The sequence below is a fragment of the Sander vitreus genome, chromosome 22 (genome assembly GCF_031162955.1).
Source record: "Sander vitreus isolate 19-12246 chromosome 22, sanVit1, whole genome shotgun sequence".
NCBI classification, from domain to species: domain Eukaryota; kingdom Metazoa; phylum Chordata; class Actinopteri; order Perciformes; family Percidae; genus Sander; species Sander vitreus.
This window is the reverse complement of record NC_135876.1, coordinates 11,445,789-11,465,151: the sequence shown is the minus strand read 5'-3', so window position 1 is coordinate 11,465,151 and position 19,363 is coordinate 11,445,789. Positions and strand designations below refer to the sequence as shown.

General features: G+C 40.4%; 1 protein-coding gene across 2 annotated transcripts in view; it reads right to left on the bottom strand.

Moving 5' to 3' along the window:
• The window catches only part of LOC144537376 (uncharacterized), a 101,674-nt gene that overhangs the window by 65,615 nt on the left and 16,696 nt on the right, over nucleotides 1-19,363 (bottom strand). Inside the window, exons 4-7 of one of the 2 annotated variants that reach the window (XM_078281052.1) lie at nucleotides 14,560-14,630; nucleotides 8,530-8,653; nucleotides 6,805-6,984; nucleotides 5,880-6,173 (exon numbers count right to left, since the gene is read on the bottom strand). In XM_078281052.1, coding sequence (XP_078137178.1) covers nucleotides 5,880-6,173; nucleotides 6,805-6,984; nucleotides 8,530-8,653; nucleotides 14,560-14,630 — 669 coding nt within the window. Of the gene's footprint in view, nucleotides 1-5,879; nucleotides 6,174-6,804; nucleotides 6,985-8,529; nucleotides 8,654-10,133; nucleotides 10,175-14,559; nucleotides 14,631-19,363 lie in introns of those variants that run through there. The other variant, XM_078281053.1, reaches the window with a different exon arrangement.

Below are 19,363 nucleotides of genomic sequence, written 5' to 3'. Positions count from 1 at the left end.
AAGATTCTCTCTTTGCTTCTTTGCTCTTATCCCTTTTTTCTTCCCTAATTGTTTTCGCTCTTTACACACTTCCCCCTTTGCTTTCTGTTTAGCTTTTCTCTTTTCTTTTCCATCATTATCTTTGTCTCTTTTTCTGTTTGTCTTTCTCTCTATGTATCACATTTCATGTCATTTGGCATTTCTCTCTTTCCTTCATATTTAAGATTGACTAATTGTGCCATTATGAGGCCTGTGGTGTTGCTGGATACATTATGTATGGCAGTGAGTCTGAACATGGCCTGTTTTGAGTCATTAGAATTCCGTTTGCTAACACACAGCCATTGTGCTAGTCTGGAGTTAGGGGAGATGGTATGATAAAATATTGAGGGCGAGCAAGGCAGCGGCAGATGCTAGCTGTCATGTGTGAGCGAATGAATGTTATGACAAGCATGTTTAAACATTCATGTGGGGAGGAGAGTTTAGAGGGGCTTTTCATTAACACCAATATGTCCTCGTCTCCCTGGTGCAGACACTGCTGGTGTTAGCATGACAACAACAGGGAGGAGAGGAATTAACATCTTGAGGGGAAACTGTCACAGACACACACATCTAGAGAGGTAGAAACAAGCGATCCTGTGCATGAGCACACACAAACGTACACATTTTACGCTGGCTGAGTACTACCTTACATCTAACATGAAAAGTACTGAAATTGACACTCGACTTTCAAACTCTAACAGACAGCAAGACAACGCTCTCTTGTTTACCAGAACAACTATCTGAAAGTGTAACACCGTGTTCTGAGCTGATCAAATAGCTCACAGTAGTACTGAGCAACACATTTAAATAGGGAGAAACAGGAGTGCAGTGGGTTCTCACATCAACCACAACAATGATATAATAATAAAGATTTTTCAAAAGGAAGCATAAGGATGTGGGAGGTTTCTAGGCCAAACTTACATCACCCACCATTAGGCTGTCAAGAGATTTGACCTGGTAGCAACAGAGCAATCTCTTGACAGTTTTTGAAAACTAGAGAGAAGACAAGCTATTTGTGGCATTTGTTGGGAGCAGAGCAATGGCCAATCTGATTGCATAACCTTGACAAAGCTAGATGAAGAGACACCTTAACAGGTAGAGGGCTGAAATAACAATGCTGTGGTAAATGGGTGAACACTGTGTCCAACATGTTTTTTAATCTCTTACCTAAGTCTTGTTAACATATCTGAGGCATCTGTAGCTTGTGATAAAAAGCACATGGCATGCACATTACAGTAGTGTAGTGACAGAGCTCAACATCATTATTATGCTACTGTGGCATGTTATTATGGAAGAGGTATAAACATTTTTAGCTCACTAAAACTCCACTAAATGGAGTGCAAAATCAATACCTATGCTGATGATCCCATGAAGTCAAATCAAGGCGAAGGAGAAAAAAAAGGAGCATCAAGTATTATCAACATAAGTGGCTTTGACTTGCAGAATGTGTTTGCATAACATGAGCTTTAGATAATGTCATAAATGGCTTTAAATGCTGCAAGGTGCATTAAAAAAAATGCACAGTCATCGGTTTTACCCACACCTTGATGCAAACATTTTGAATTAATCTCGTTTTCACTGGTCAAGCAATTCCATTTTGATATTTAAATTTGGTGTGTATGTGTGTATGCGCGCCAGTGCACGCTCCACCAAGACTGATCTAATCAGTCTTAAATCAGTTAATAAGCCAAGGACACAGAGGAGATGACTCAGCTGATGTGAGCATGAGCTAATATTAGCATCTAACCCCCATTCAAGACCTGTACTGCACAGAGTAGCGTCCCGTGTTTGGTCTTCCCATTATAAAAGTGCAGGCTTTGGACGTTAAGCCCCACAGTTTAGCTCACCACAGTGAATTCCATTAGCATATTAGCAAAGGTGTCATGACCTACCGCTAATGTTGGGTGCAGCATTAAATACCTTATTTAATTTTTTTAAACACCTTGAGTCAATTTTGAGGGTAACCCTTAAACACAACACCCTCCAAACACTTAAAAAACAGACAGACATGTATACAGATAGCACGTAGCTGACAGGTGGTTGTATGCCTTGAGAGATGAGAAAACCTCAGTTTTCCAACAGTTGCCAGTCTTTAAAGGTCTTATATTATGGTCATAATGTGCATACCTGTATTTTGGGTTTGTACTAGAACATTTTTACTTTGCTTTGATGTTTAAAACGCACATTATTTTTGTCATAATGTCTGTGTGAATATACATGCCTAAAACGCTCCATTTTAGCACCTGTCTCTTTAACGCCTCCCAAAGAAGCCCAGTCTGCTCTGATTGGTCAGCATTTCAACGTTTTTCGCATCTGCACTCTAGGATTCTCTGCACCATCATTGCAGCCGGTGAATGATTGTAAGGGCACTGTAGCTGCACTTTATACCTATATATAGTATAATTGTGACATAACCGTACGGAATTCCCAAGGGTGTAAACTAGCCTCCGCAAAGCGTACCTACTGTGGCACCATTTTGATGCTAATAAGCCATCACCTCCCGTTAGCATTCCATTGACTGCCATTCATTTTGGAGCCACTTTGACAGCGAATAACTTTACATCTGAAGCGTTTAAAGACTTTATTTGTCCATTGTTTATTTCTAAAGAAACACGACAATGTATAAAAGGCTCCATTACCTTGTATCTCACGTTATGGCTCCGTAGCAGACGTTTTTATAAAAATAGGCTAACGATTGTGTCATAACCACGCGACTTTCTGTCGCATAATAGACAAATTACCGTATAGTACAGGAGAAGCTCGCAGGCAGTTTCAACTTACATTAGCTTTTTAAGTTTAATTACTAATGTCCATTGTGTGACTTACAACTTTCAGACAGGTTGCTCACGTCACATTTACGTCATCAAGCTCAGTTGGAGGCTGCGCAGTAACGCTCAGCCATCACCGGAAAAGTGCTTCTAACATTCTTCACTGCTCTCTGTTGCAAATCTACGGCGTCACTTTGTCCATTCATTTTACAGTCTATGGGAATTCCTGACGGCTCGTCTAAAGGCACAGTTTCTGAATACGGGCTGTGTGCATTTGTCTGTGTATTGAGCGTTTTAATACTTTCACAGTATGTATAAAAGCACTTCAAGCTGCTTTATAATCAAAATAATATAATCCCTTTTTACAATATGGCACCTTTACGGGATGATGTCTGAGCTTTAACACAATACGTAACTCTAAATATTATCTCAAAGCATTCTTACGTGTTTTAATTGAAGCATCCCCACTGTCAGCCATACACACCAAACCAGAGGACCGGATGAGTACTACTCTGTCAAAGCTAATTCTCATCTTCTAAACTGCATGCCAAAATGTTGGTAACACAAGTGCACGGGCACATGCCACAGAGGCAAACAGATGCATGAATACCCAATACATACAAGAGCGCACACAGAAACTTAAACTGGCTATTAATTAAAAGCCAGAGCATGGAGTTGACTCGGGGTAGGCAGTTTGTGACACCACAAATCTGGGAGACTTCCTGTAAGACATAAATCTGTTGCGTTCTCTCTCTCTCTCTCTCTTTCTCTCTCGCACAACAAAGACAGTCTTGTCTAGGTGTCTCCCTCCCTTCGCTCTCCTCACCATTCATTAGAAGCACGAGAAGCTGTGGTCAGGTTAAAAAAAAACTCTACATTCTCTCTGTTTCAGTCACTCATTCATTCCCTCCGTCTTCTTCTTTCTGGCCTGCTCTCGCTTTTACTCATTTTCTCCCCCCCCCCCCTCTCTCTCTCTCTCTCTGTCCCTCTCCAAGTCTCTCCTCTCTAAACACCGTCTCTTCCACATGGCCCGGATAATGAGTGGTGAAGCTAAACGAGAGGAAACACGGCTCACTATTAGGATGGCAACGCTGACTGAAGGTTTTAAATAAACGGAGAGAACTTGAGGCCACATTGTATTTCCAAGGACGTAAACTAATGGAACAGGCAGACATTCTCTGAGCAAATACACACTCTGTTTAAACTACCATAATAGTTGTAAAAATATACACGTCCATGTGGATCTAACTGAGACACAGACTGGCAGAACAGGCAGACAGAAATACGTATAAATGCATACATCCTCACATATGCATGTAGAAAACCACAAACACTGTCTACATGAATTCAATACCACTCATTTCCTTGGCGTGGAAAGCCTATTACCTCGCATTCAAAAGCCTAACAATAAGGACATGAAAAAACATAAATGCTTGTCGATGTCATTGAAAACTAATTAGGCAAATGTGTTTTCTTAAGTGTCTCTGATATGCTCTCAGGCATAGAAATCCACACCCACATATAAACACACAGAGGAGCCTCACTCTATGAGGTTAATTGGGTTATCTTGGCTGATTAACATAACTAATTAGGACGCTTGTTAAAGGAAACAAATTATTTATTCAATTAGCACTGTGTGTATGTATGAAGCTGTGCATGTGTATATATCCCCCTTCATCACTGGCACAAGTTCAAATAAAAATGAAGCAAAGCTAAGTGGGCATCAGGTGCCAGACATCCCACCCTTTCACCCCCACCAACACACACACACACACACACACACACACACACAAACACAAAGCATGCCTTGCTGTAGCTCTTAAATCCCTAATCATCATCATTAGACTACTGTTTAGCATAATTAGCACTGTTAACCAGATGAGCTAAGTCGAGTCAGGCTGTGCCAGTCACAGCAACTGACATATGTCACCCTCCCGGCACCTTTCCCTGCTGCTGGAGAGGCTACTTGTCCCCCATCAGGTGGCCTATTTGCACACTGTCCTGATTACTGATGGATAATGTAGCAGCTTATGTTCTCAGTGCATTGTGACGTGTGCAAAAATGTCCAAAGGGGTGGTTTCTTTTCTTTCTTTTTTTTTGAGGGCAAACAGTTTGTAAAGTGACACAGCTCTTGCAGTTATATCAGTTAATGGAACAATACTGAGCTCATTTCACCAATTTATTCATTCGCGTTTGCAAATGCAGATGCCGCCTTTTGTTTGTGATGCTTAACATGCGCTTCAAGCCGACAGTAAACACGAAAAAAGCAAATCAACAATACTCCTCTAGACTTCTGCTCACAAGTGAAAACTCACAAACACACTCCAACACTCACAAATAACCAGAGAGGGAAAATGAAAGAGAGAGAAAGAGAGAGGGAGCGCTACATTTACTGAAATTAAACATTTTCTCATCAGCCTGAGGGTGCAGCAGGCCCACTAATGTATTATTCATCCCCACTTCACAAAGGAACATTAATCAATTATGAAGATATGAGGATCTTAAAGTATAGAGGAGAGACGAAGAGCGGCCCGTTCGTATTAATATGCGGCCGCAATCGTGTGCCCCCACCCCCCACCCCCTTGCTCCTCAAATCAATATTTTGCAGATTAATTTGGAGCGGTTGTGGCGAGATGGCAGGATGGAAGGAAGGAGGGGATGTGGGAGTGGAGGAGAGAGTGTCTGAGGTCTGAATTAAGGTGAAGTGTTTTGTTGATATTGCTCTCAGAAGTCTGTGTAAGTGCGTGTACATGCATGTGTAAAAGTATGCCGTCTTCTGTCCTGCTGTAAGTAAACATACGAAAACTTGATTAAGAAAACATCCTAAAAAGGATAACTAAAAGTTGACACACTAAGTCAGGGCCAAAAGTAAACATTAAAACAATTATTCAAAGTTCAAAAGAGGAGAGACTATTTCAAACATGTAAATTAGATTTTTCACTGAATGATTCTAGTCATCTTTTAATTGTGGATGAAGGTGTGCAACTGTGTGTGATATTTTTCTTGATGAGGGAAACGCATCATTTCATTCACGAGAATTAAAATGAGGGAACACAATGAGAGATCTACTTACATTCACATTTATATACTCACCTCAGAATGTAAAACAGCTGCCTTCTCAGCATACTTTTTAACAGCTTGAGCATGGGCCTCTCTCTCCTCCTCAATCCCTCTCTTCCACTCTTCCTCCCTCTTCTTCTCCTCCTCCTCCACTTTCTTCACCCACTCTTCCTCTCTCTCTTGTTGCTCCTGCCTTCTCCTCTCCTCTGCTTTTTGAAGCTCCTTTTCATATTTCAGTCTCTGTTTGTCTTCTCTTTGCCTCCATTCCTCCTCTCTTCTCTTCAGCTCCTCCTGAAGCTCCCTCGCTCTCATATTCAGCTTGGAGAGCTGAAGTCAAACAGAAAAAAATCAGACATCATATCTCTGCACTCTGAGGTACCAGTCACTTACTCTCAAAACTAATCAAAAACATCAAGAGACCCATCGCAATGCGGCATCCTTTAAGTTTTAAAAAAAAAAGATGCTTTTATGCATTTACTGTAAGTTTACATAATTAGCTATTTTTCATGTGCAGTATCTACTTTGCATATGGAAGTACATGGGTGCAAATAGGAATCCCAACAGTGGTAGAAAGTAACTAAGTCCATTTACTCAAGTACCATATTAAAGTACAATTTTGAGGTACTTGTACTTTACTTGAGTAATTTCATTTCATGCTGCTTTATACTTCTATTCCACTACACTTATTTTGCAGGTGTACTTATTAGTTACTTTCAGGTCAAGATTTTACATAAAAACATACACGTTTATGTAATAAATATATAGTCATAGCGGAGATTTTACTGCAGAAGGAGTACTTTTACTTTCAGTACATGTTTCTAATAATACTAATGTACTTTTACTTAAATATGATTTTCAAATGTAGTACATGCATACAACACTTGTAACGGAGTATTTTAATGCTGAGATCTAAGGAAATACTTCTTCCACCACTTCATCTCATGCACACTGTGCCTACCTGAGCACGTGCGTCGGCCCCATCTTGTTGCAGCAGCTCATTGTTAACTTGCAGTTTGGTGATGCAGATGTCTTTCTCAGCAATCTCCTTCATGCTGTCTTTCTGGATCCGCTGCAGACATGAGAGCTCGCTCTGCAGGTACACCAGCCTCTCACTACTTTCCAGCGCCTGTGTTGCATTCTGGGTATGAAAGAGTTTAAACACTGAACGTTATTTCAAAGGAGGGAAGATATCTTTAGTGAGTTTGACTAATTAAGTCCATACAGAAATGTTGTTGATTACCTCTTCACAAATGTCACGCAATAATCCTAAAAACATCAGTAGCATTTCATTTACATTTTCATACATTAATACATACATACATTTAATTTTTTTGTTTTGTTATTTATGAGGTCAGACTGCAAAGAGGAGACAGTGTCACACAGAGGATAATGGTATGGGTTATGTAAAGGAAACACTGCAACAATGTTAGTAATTCACATATCATTACAGATGAAAACCTTCTACACTGCAAAATGCAAAGGAGTTACATGTATACATGCCTTGTTTTCATTGTTAAGGATATATAATTGGGCTCTCATATGTGTCACATTATGGGAATGTATTCAGTTATACAGAAACTGGCTTATTGCTAACAAACAAAGATGAAATTCTGTGGCAATCATCTTTATTAAGGCTATGTGTACATGAGTCTGTGCCAAAAGATCTACCAGTGCATCTGCATTGCAGACGTACCAGTTAAACAGAAACACAAGCCGAATGAAAAGATATATCAACATTTGTTGAAAATATGATTAACAGAACAAGCTCCAGTTATTCTGCTTGTTTCTCTCGGGCTCTGTAATCACACAAACCACTAATTAGCGGCAGTGCAAATGAGTCAACTCACAAGCAGCATAAACAAACAGTAACCAGCCAACACACACATAAACAACCAACAAGCCCGGGTTTACCACAAGCACAAATATATGAGTGAGATGTGTGTGTGTGTGTGTGTGTGTGTGTGTGTGTGTGTGTGTGTGTGTGTGTGTGCATTTCTGAAAGCCTGTGTGTATTTACGTGTCTTAACCATAAGCCACAGAAGACAGTTAAACAGCAGTGGGTATAATTTAGTGACACCCTGTAAGAAGGTGTGGGAAGGCCGTAAAAAAACCCTCCCTTTTAATCCCGGCCGGCGACGCCATGTTTGTTACCCAGGGCTCTGAGATATGCCGGTAATTCATCACACACGCCTCGGCTTCCTGTTAAACCTGGCTGCACATGGAGCGCTCCAAGCACAGCTGCCAAACCAATATCGTAAAAAAAAATAAATAAATAAAAAAGACTTCTCCACCTCTCAGACAGGCTTCTAAACAATAACAAGCACGCTGCAAAAAAAAAAGAAAATCACCTTAACAAGTCATTTAATTGTGTAGTCAGCCTCAGAACTGTGGTGGAATAGAATCAGCTAAAATGATAAGATTTAGTTTCTTTGTTAACATTGCAGGCTTAACTTTTTTAGGAACACCTTGAAATAAGGGAAGTCAGTCCAAATGTCAGTAGGCGTATGCAATGTACTGTATTCAATTACATTTGAGAAACAGTGAAAGATTCTCAAACCTAAATCATCTTCCCCAATAGGCAGAAGTTTAAAGGCTGGACAATATCTTGATGACATTTTTGTGGCGTGATCCTGTAGTTCATCCTTTGTAATAAGCTCAAATCAGGACAAGACGTGTTGATTACCTTTTGCTTCTGCTGGAAATTCTCTCCGAGCTCCCTCTCCAGATCAGAGATGACCATGTCTTTGGTTTGCAACTGGATTTGCAGGTCTTCTAACTCAGATGTGATCTGGACCAAGGACCCAGTACTATAGCAGAAAGACAAAGAGAAAAGGAGGGACAGGATGATACATGACAAAGAATTACAGGACAAACAGGTGAAGCAAAACCATCCCTGCACAGGTTTAACAGAAGTCTGTACTGTAACGTTGCTGACATATTCACTGGTACTATTTCCAGTATACGTTTTGAATATGTTAAATGTGAACTGAAATGCAGAGGTGAGAGCCTCATTATCATCATATGATCTGAATACAGGGAATGCTTATGGGCAAATAACATTAAAGATCCAAACCCAGAATATGGAGATGCATATAATTGTTTTCAAGGCCAGTCTGGACTCTGGTTTGCTGTTGTAAAAATGACACGAGACACCAAACTAACACTGAGTAAACCTTGATGGTAAATTAAGATGTTTAATTAATAAATATAATATTCTGTTGCATAAAATGATAAATACATAAATAAGCAATCCACTATGTGAACAGCATGCAGTGTGTAGGCTACCCAGTGTAATATGTGATTCATGCAAAAATCTAACTCAAAAGACACTAAGAGATGCTGAGCCTGGTGAAATTTGTGCTAGGTGACAGCAACTGGAGCTTATGTGTGTGTGTGTGTGTGTGTGTGTGTGTGTGTGTGTGTGTGTGTTTCCCAGCGGTGAAAATATGTTAACTCTGCCCAGACACCTCTCTGAGTCACCAGTGACAGCTGTCACACACCCAAGATGGAAGGAGAGAGGAAAAAAAGAAAAAACAGATCACACAGCACTGTGCAGTACTCTTCACAAACACACAGGCACATAGAAACACACACGTGCACTCACACACAATTTCATATTTACCAGCCTCATGAGATGAGTTATTCTGATGAAACTTTGCGCAGATTAAAAATGTTAAACTCACATTTGATCAAGCGTGTCTACATGTTCGCACCAAGCAGGGTAGGAAAGGCAAGATTTGACAAAAGTGACATGCAAGTGGATAGAGAGCACTGAGAGTTACATCTTACACAGGAAAAAAAAAAAAAAAACTTTTTAGTCAAATGGAGTAAAAGCCACAGAGGAGTGTGAACAAACTGACTTTAGATTATAGTCTGTTTCTGTGTCTAGAAAAGAACGGAAAACAGGGTGTGCTGCTGTGCTATCAATTCACTTGATTATTTTTTATTCCACTCCATCTACAGTGTTCCTTTGTTATGAATTATCACTTTGCTGAGCATTTTACTAGGGAAATCGGTTTAAAAAAAGAATGTACAAAAACTGTGTGTACTACTAAGCATGCACAGAAGCCTTTATGTGTAAATACATGTGTAGACAAAGACAATTGTTCCTTAAAGATATACACAAATATATAGCCTCAACTTTAAAAAAAGGAAAAAACCTTGTATAGTTGCATTAAAACATTGTTTTTCTTATTATTTAGGGCCTTTTAGACAGAGTGAAAAAGCTGCTGTTTCTTAGCATTTTCAACATTTATTTTCCTGTCAGTGTGGTAGAAAAATACTTACATTACCCCACATTTAGCAGAGATTCTTTAGAGATGAATGGTCTGAAATGGGAACAAATCGAAAGAGGGTTTTGAATGAAAAGTAACTGCAGCCAATTTCATCCCTATTTTCACCTGCACAGTAGGGTGGTGGCTTTAGAGTGCTGTGTGTATGAGTGTGTACACGCATCTGTGTACTACAGAAAACTCTTGCTAGCTGAGACTACAAACATTATTTTATCTTGGCCAAGTGTCCTTTTTAAAAACACACAAATGCACACACACCGAACTAAAATGTAGTCAACAAAAGATAAAAAAAAATGAATAGAGGAAAACAAAATGGTTTGTATACTTAAAAGTACATAAAGTTCTATTTTCTGCACTATTAATGGATGAAAGTGAATTTGATACAACAGGTAGAGGCTGTATTTTATAGTTTTATTAATATACAACAAGTCAAAATGCAAATGTATTAATGACATTCAATGTATGTGTGTGCATGCATGTGTGTGCATGCGTGCATGCATGCGGGCGCGTGCGTGCGTGCATATTAGGTCTTGATTATGCATGTAACAAATGAGACTATATGATTTACTGTATTGTTACATACAATAAAGTAGTTGTGCTAAACAAATGACACAATGTCAAACCAACAAATGAACAGGGAATTCCTATTTAGAGCCATAAGTGTTGTTATGATTACTGTGTGGACAGAGAGCAGGGAAAGTAAATGTGACTGAAGAGAGTGTGCATGCATGCGTGCGTGCGTGTGTGATATTGAAGCAGGCTCTCGATATCTCAAGCTGTCACTCAGGCCTGTTAGGGCAAGGCTAACAAAATTAGTCATGAATATGCAGTAATAACATGCAAATTGCCCCCCCCTTCCCCTTGCCGTGTGTGTGTGTGTGTGTGTGTGTGTGTGTGTGTGTGTGTTTGCCCTCGGGGCAATAGACATTGGTTCTGTAAACCCAATTCTTTCTACATCATTACACCAACAAAACATAATTCATAAAAATAATATAAGCATGCATGTAGCCTGGCATACATGCACAAGCACACACACACACGGGACACAGGTCCCCTATGCTGCCCTCTTCACATGCCAGGGCTAATATACTGCAGGTTGTTGTTAACCACTTTTATGCTGAAAGAAGTGCTTCCAGTGCCACATTTTAAAACACACAAACGCACACACATTTGTGCATGTGCGTACACAAACATGTAGATCATCTGTTGCCTCCGTGTCCCCAGGGTGATGTTTGACACAGCCTGGGTGCTGCCACAGCAATTAACCTCCCTGTTAATGAGAAGAGCTCTGTCAAGCAGCCAGATGGCACTGCCTGGCACGTTGCCATACACACACACACACACACACACACACACACAGCACATTCACAGATACACACAGAAACACACACACAATCCTGTCTTGCCCTGCTGTACACCTAACTGTTGCTGGTTGTCACAGCCACTCATCCCTTCCTTAGGCACCCCCTCCCTCTTCACTTCTCCCCTGCATTGTCTTCTATGGCTCTCCCTCCTTCCTTCCTTCCTCCCTCCTTCCCTCCCTCCATCTCTGGCAGCTGCTTATCCATGTCGCAGCACTGCAGATGTCACAACTCACCAGCTGGGAAAACAGCAGGGGAGGAGAAGAGAGGAGAAGCTTTGAGAGGAGAGGAGGAGTTTGTTGCATCTTCGTATTTGATGGAGAAGCCACCAACTGGATGCAGATTTATAGATTTAACATGATTGACTGATTTAGGCATTAGTCGTGCTCAGATTTAAGGCTTTTTATTACAGATTGTAGGAATGTTAGAATTTGTTTCTACAGTCAATTGTTTCATTATGAATTTTATAAATTATATAAATCCATTTATGAGAGTGTGTGACTGGGTAGCTATGTGTACTGTACATGTCCTGCTGTGTGTGTGTGTGTGTGTGTGTGTGTGTCTGTGTGTGTGTGTGTGTGTGTGTGTGTGTGCTAATGAGCGTGGCACTTGGCCGGGGCACGGCCCGCTGTGTATGCCTGTCTGCATGTCCACACAGCAGCCCACCAGGTCGGCATATTGATCAGTTAGCTTGGCCTAATAGGAGAAGAGGAGCCTAACCTGGGAAAGTCAATAAGGAGAAAGAGAGACATATCCTCCTCCCGTCATGAGAGAGAAGTGTGAGAGAGAGAGAGAGAGAGAGAGAGAGAGGGAGCGATAGAGACAGAGATAGAAAGTCATGTGCATCTACTACTGTCCTTGCAAAAGAAGAAAATGCTTAGGGAAGAGTTGGGAGGCTCTCAGATAAACAGCTGGACAATAGAAATACAAGCACAGCCATTGGGAAAATCATAACATAACAATAACGAACCTCCAGTCACCTAAGCCTAAATATCTTATCACTTTTTTGTTAACAAAGAAAAGTTTGGGAGTTGAATTAGAACAGCAGGGACACTGCCGGTGTGTGAAATAAGTTAAGTTCCTACCTTTCCCAAATGAGAATCTGGATATTCTGTCAAAGCTTTTTTTTATTTTATTTTTTTATTTTTTTATAAAAACTAACCTTCGGCATTTGACTGCTTTTGGCAAAGGAAAACAGCGCTCAATTGTTAACTCAAGTGTAAAAAAAACTCTGCAGGAGATTATACCGAGGGAAAATAATTAAAGAAATTGGAGGGAGCTGGAAAAACTGACGCCCACTCACACATCAATACATCGATAGATCAATGTGTGTGTGAGTGTGTGTGTTCTGTACACCATTTCAGCAGAAATATATAAATAAATCTGTAGATAAACAAAAACCAGAGGAAATGGAAAAGTAGATAAAAGACTTAGGTTTCACCATGCGCACACACACACACACACACACACACACACACACAAACACACCTGGCTGAGTGATGCTACCCTGGAGGGTGGCTTCAATCTGATGTGTTTAATGTTGATGCTGGTGGCAAGAAACACACACACTCACCCGCTATTTCAACCTGCCTGTCATTTCATTTCATGAGACCTGATTTACTCATTTCATTTATTTCATTTTTTTATTATTATTATTCTTATTATATGTGCAGCCATTTAAAAACGCTCAAGGTGTGATGCATATCCCTGTGTCTCTGACAGGGAGTAGACTGACTGAGGATCCATCACGCCCTTCAGTGCCTTTTCGCAGGAATGCCAGAGAAACCCTGTACAGCTGCAAACTCAATTGTGCCACATTGTGCCAGACCACCGATTCCTGCTTGGCTTGGTGCTTTAATTGGCTGCACTGCAGGCTGTCAAGCTACTGACTGGTTACTTCCAACTGTATTTGAATAGGTTCTTAGTTTTTATATGACAGCTTCTGAAGAAGAAAAAATATATTGACTGCAATATTAGCCCTACAGTATGTTTGGAAATCAATTGTTTTTTTTCATGAAATCACACTAAACATTACACTGTCAGAATCAGAAAGGGTTTTATTGCCAAGTAGGTTTTTTAACACATACAAGGAATTTGTTTTGGTGTTGTTGGTGCACGTCACACATTCTCTAGATGGAATATTAGACAATAGAAGTATAGGCATAAACAATATAAGTATATGTACACAGTATGTATTAAATTAAAAATAAAGATAGAAATAAAAAAAAAAAATAAAGAGCAACGTCTAGGATGTAGTATTTGACAGAAATCTTTTACTTTATATGTTGCCGGTGCATGGCACCAATGGAAAGTTGATGTGAAGAAGAAAAGTGCACGGCTGTTACATTAGGTTGAATTTATTTCAATGTTTTATTTGCAGGATAGTTTTGACTATCAGCTGCTAAAAGGCACTTACTATACAGCCTAAGCTTAACATTTTGAAGATTGACACCAGGGAACTATAGCTTCAGCAAGCGATGGGAATTACTGGAACTCAAGTCATTTTTATATCAAACCTCTCCCTGGTCTGGCGAGTCCAGGGGTCTTGCTAGCGATGGAAGAATCTGGAATAGGTACATATGTATGAGCATGAAGATTTAGATTCAGACAATTCTCCTTTCATTAGTTTTGTCAAAATGTGTGAAACTTAAAATGATGATGAATAGAAAGTGTTAAAGTAGAAACAGAACAAGTCTTTAGGGGCCTTGGAGCAGTGCATGGTGGGAAATATATAGGGATTTGCATATCGCCATGGGGACAGTAGTGTTCCAGCGACTCCCTGGAGGAGCTCAACCTCCCTAAGGAAAGACAGAGTCCCTGAGGCCAACTCGGTTACCTTTCTCTACACGGTGGGACCTGTGTATGTGTGAGTGAGTAAGTGAGCGAGTGAGTGTGTGTGGTCGATTCATGAAGTTATAATAAAGAAGTTATTAGTATATGAGTCAAAAGTTAACTTTTCCGGAGGAAAAATGTACCTTGTTGATGAGGAGGTAAGCTAAGTAACTAATACTAATGGGAAGTCAGGTATACAGCACGTCTGTGAACTATACATGCATGTACCTGTGAGGGACGTGAGCCGCAGGTCCAACAAGCTCATCCAGCAACAAAGTCCTCAGATCAACCTCAGACACCTGGGAGAGATATAAAATGACATAGTCAAATTTTTTAAATCGCAATTAATCGCTGAATTTCTATAGTTAATCGCAATTAATCGCATGTTTTATCACATGATTAAAATTCTATTATTTTGCATTTCAGAACAGTTTTTAAGTACATATTAACAATGGAAAGCAATTCTTACCAGTGTATATTTATTGGGAATGAAATGAATGCAAAGAAAGTGACTTTATGAACTTGACTTTAAGATTTGTATTTGTTTATTATTTATTTACTGTAAACAAAAGAAAAATGTGTGAATCTGTCATTATTGCACAATTCAAAACATGCCAACCGTAGTACGTCTTTAAGACCCGAGACTTCTACGATGCTGACAGGTCTGTAGTTAGTTGCCACCCATTTTGCAAGAGCTGTAGTAATTTTTGGGGATTTGGTTTCATCCACAGGTCGGCAAGTAGCACTCTCCAAAATAGCGCTTTGCCTGAGCCCGCTAGCATCAACCTGAGTTACGTTAACTGTACTACTATGCTTAGCTCGTAGGTGGTAGCTCAAGCTTGACGTGCTTCGGTAATATTTTAATTCGGCTTTACACAATGTGCATATGGCTTTCGACGTCTACTGAGCCGTCCGGGAGTTTCGGAAAATAAAAAATGCCATTCAGAATTGCGTTGCTGCTGTCTTTCTCCATCATGCTTGCAGCCTGCAGCAGCAGGATGTGTTGTTACGAGGAAGTATGGCAGCTTGATGATGAGTAAAGGTGCGGCAAAGGGTCAAAATAGTAGCCTAGCTAGATTTTAGTGATTTTAGAACAGCTAAGGGGCGTTGTTAGGCACGACGCAAAGCCGAGTGAAGTGTAAAATAAATTAATAAATGGCGGCATGCGATTAAAAAAAATGGACGCGTTATGCTCAGCCCTTAATCGCATCGCGATTAACGAGTTAATGCTGACAGCCCTATTAATTTCTTATGGCCATGATGATGTACAGCTTGAAGTATAGAGCACATTATACTGAGTAATCTATGTTACCTAATGATATAAAGGGGGAAAAAGTATACCGTACTTGCTTTTCTGAAATACAACTAGCTCTGACATATTCAAATAGTGCTGCATGTTCACCCTAATACAACTGTGGCTTCTATTTATTTATTAGACACTGCTCAATAAAGGAAAACTATTCAAAAAAGTGATATTCTCAAGTGCTGTAAACTGCCATTGAGTTTGACAGAACACAGGATAAGACGTGTGAAGTGTGTCACCCACCCCTGACTAATTGCTTGGAATTTGCATCTTGATGACCATGGCAACATGACGATAGTGTCATGGTGGAAAAGGACAAGAAATTAAAAAAAAACAAGTGAGCAACTGAATAAACAATTGATGCAAGAAAGAAAAAATTGTCTGCGTTCTGCTTATTTTCAAAACAGGGCCAACTGCACAGAAATCACCAAAATCAAATCAAGAAGAAAGATTTGAAGATGGAATTTTAAATATGATTACTCTAATGACTTAATTTGGCTGACCTCTTTGGGGGTTTAAAAAAAATAATTATTTGACGTAATAGTAGCACAGGAAGTTGTTTGCTCTGAAAGAAGAACATTGAGAGGAAGAGACAGTGCAGTTTGTAGATAAAAGTGTCCACGCGGTCACAAACACACACACACAGTCATCTGTTCATACCCAGATACAGTACAACTCCTTGGACCCTTTGTAAAGGGTGGGTAAACAAATTTGGGTCAAAATTGTTGTTGTGAGGTCAACTCATACTGTATCTGTACAAAAATGGAGCAAAAAGAAAATATAAATGAATGGAGCTTGAGGTAAACAGTTATGGTGACCTAGCTTTACACAAGACTATTAAAAAGAAAGAATAAACACATAGGGACAAAGGGATAGAGGTATGGACATGGAGTTGAAAATAATAATAGAATATAGATAATGGGAGATGCAAGTGGAGAGAGAGGAGAGAGAGAGAGAGAGAGAGAGAGAGAGAGAGAGAGAGAGAGAGAGAGACGGGGTTTGAGAGAAAGAGAGAGACCCGGCAGTACTGGTGAAATATCGGCCACTCTATTGCTGTGGTGACAGGGGTCACTCTGGGAAAAGGAAATCAATGCTGACAGCAATGACTCACAGGTCAACACACACAGCCCGGTGTGTGACCGTCCGTTTGTGTGTGTGCTTTAAGTATGAGCTTGTGTGTGTTTCAATTATGCATGTTAAGTATGTGTGCAACGTGAAAGCAGGATATGGTTAGTGAACCAGTAACAGTAAATATACACACAAAAACACGCAAAAGCATCCAAAACGAGAAGCTGGTGCAGACAGAAAGATGAGAATCAACCCATTATATTTGAAGTTAATATCTGATGCATGAGGCAGGCAGACTGGCTACCTCTTTGTCTGCTGAGTGAACAAGTTGCTTTTTAGGACACCACTTTAAAATACGGGAAACAACAAATGCTAAACACAGACAGACAGACTGTTAAAGTTCCCCTACCTCATTCTTGACTCCAGTCTTTTCTGAAAAGAAGGTAATCTGTATTTGAATACCTTATAAATAACAATGATTTTAGCATGAATGTATTAAAACATATGTTTAAATGATTTTGAAGTTTGCAGTATCTTATTCAAATAAAGTGGGCTTAGTTGTGTCCCCCAAACAAAATGTTCTCCCCTAATCACAAACATTCATATTCCAAATGTGGCTGCAATGTGACAGTGAGAAGACCCGGCACAACTAGAGGTCAGTGGCTAATATGGGTAGGCTGTGTGTGTTTGGGAGTGTGAATATGTGTGCGCACACACACTGTGTATACACACACACACACATATATATATACCCTTGGGTTAGCAGGAGTTACGACCTGCTTACATTATTAAGGTGAGTAGTAGGCTGTGTTGTGTATGCCTAAACAGCCAGTCCATTCATTACAGATGCAATCCCCTAAGTAAGAAAGAAAGTCTCTCTCTCTCTCTCTCTCTCTCTCTCTCTCTCTCTCCTGTAAAGGAGACAAAATATTGGTGTGATGCGGAGCGCTTTAGATAAATCAGAAAACAGGAGCAAATATTAATAAGGAATAAAACAACATTAGCTGATTAAGTATGTATGGCAGAGTGGCGGCTGTAATTTACAGGCAGCTGGGTTGGGTGTCCGGAATAAGGTCTCATTACAGATCACTGTGTGTGTGTGTGTGTGTTCATCCCGTTAGTAATCTGTCACCAGTGGTCTCAGCTTTATGAAAAGGCCTGCAATCTAGGATAATGAGCCTTGCGAAGGCTGTGACCACGGTAAACTCATTTGTTAGAGGGAGGGCTTACATGCATGCGTGTGTGTGTTTCAGTGTGTTTTTTATGTGTGATACAACTATACCATTAAAGAGTGGTGAGGAAATATACTATTAAAGTAATTGGTCAAAATCAGCAGAGTGCACGAGTGAGAGAAAAAGAAATACCAGAGTGAGAGAAACAGAGAGCGCATTACATGGATGTTACATCACTTCACATCACTTAGTTTTCTCACTCAGACAAACACAACAGGCATTTGCAATACATTCATATAGAAGGTGCTCGTCTATTACAAGCAGTACTGAGATTTTCCAAAGCGAACACATCTCAGTCTCCAGGGGAAGGCAAGGATGTGGAAAATAGTCAAACAGATCCTGTCACTGTGGGTCTGTTCACTGTTAGACAATGGAGAAAAAACCGTAAAGGTGGCAGACAGAGCTGTAATCGGGCCTTAAAAGTTCGGCCCGACAGAATTCTGTCCAAGCCCGACAAGTGCATTTTGATTGACAGCTTTTTAAAAGCCTGAACCCATTTACATCGTGACTGTACAAAAGGAAGTCTATCAGCAGTGATTGTTAGAGTGCATATCGGAGAATAGTGCGGACACGCACTTCACACCGCGAGCGGGCACGCGCGCCACTCGGCAGAAAAGGAAGCGAAAGAAAAAAGAGACTGCGCTGTCCGGAGGACTAACACCGACAGTATTCAAATGTGAGCACGCACACAGCTCTTTTGCCTTTTGTCAAGAATGAGTCATTAATAAAAAATTTTAACATCATTTACTCATGACTAACGTAGGCTATAGGCCACTTGGAAGTTGGAACAAAGAAATAAAATAAGTCCTCCAGAGGCCAGCCTCCGTTTCACCTCCTTAGCATCCATTTTCACGCTAATCGAAACGCATCACCTGACTGCTCATTTAGCGCGCAACCTGGAGCGCAAGCCCGAGCCCGGCCCGAGCCCGTGTAAAATTATGAAATTAAGACCGAACCCGACTGAACCCGTCAGGTCCCATCGGGTCCCGTCGGTCCGGGCAAAGACCTTCAGCTATAGCAGACATACTGTAGAACAGCAGTAGAAGTACTTGTAGGATGGGTACTTTTAAAAGTAGAAATTGTAGCAGTACTTATAATGTAAGAAAGAAACAAAGAAAAGTTATCACAGCAGCAGTCATTCACTAAATCGGTTCACTTTCCCTCCTCCATTGTTCCTCTCTTTCCTTTCCCCTCCGTTTCTATCCTTTTGTTTTCCAGCCTCCAACCTCGTCACATATACTTGTCTACTCCCTTCACATCCACTTGCCCCTCACCCACGCCTCCTCTTCCATGCTCTTTTTTTCTGTTGCTTTTCTTGTTTCTTTTCTATCAGAAAATAGCTATCCATTTATGCAATCACTCCATGTTTCCCCTCCCCTCCATGTCTTTTGTCTGGAGCTAGGTCAACTGAAAGCAACAGAGGAGGAGA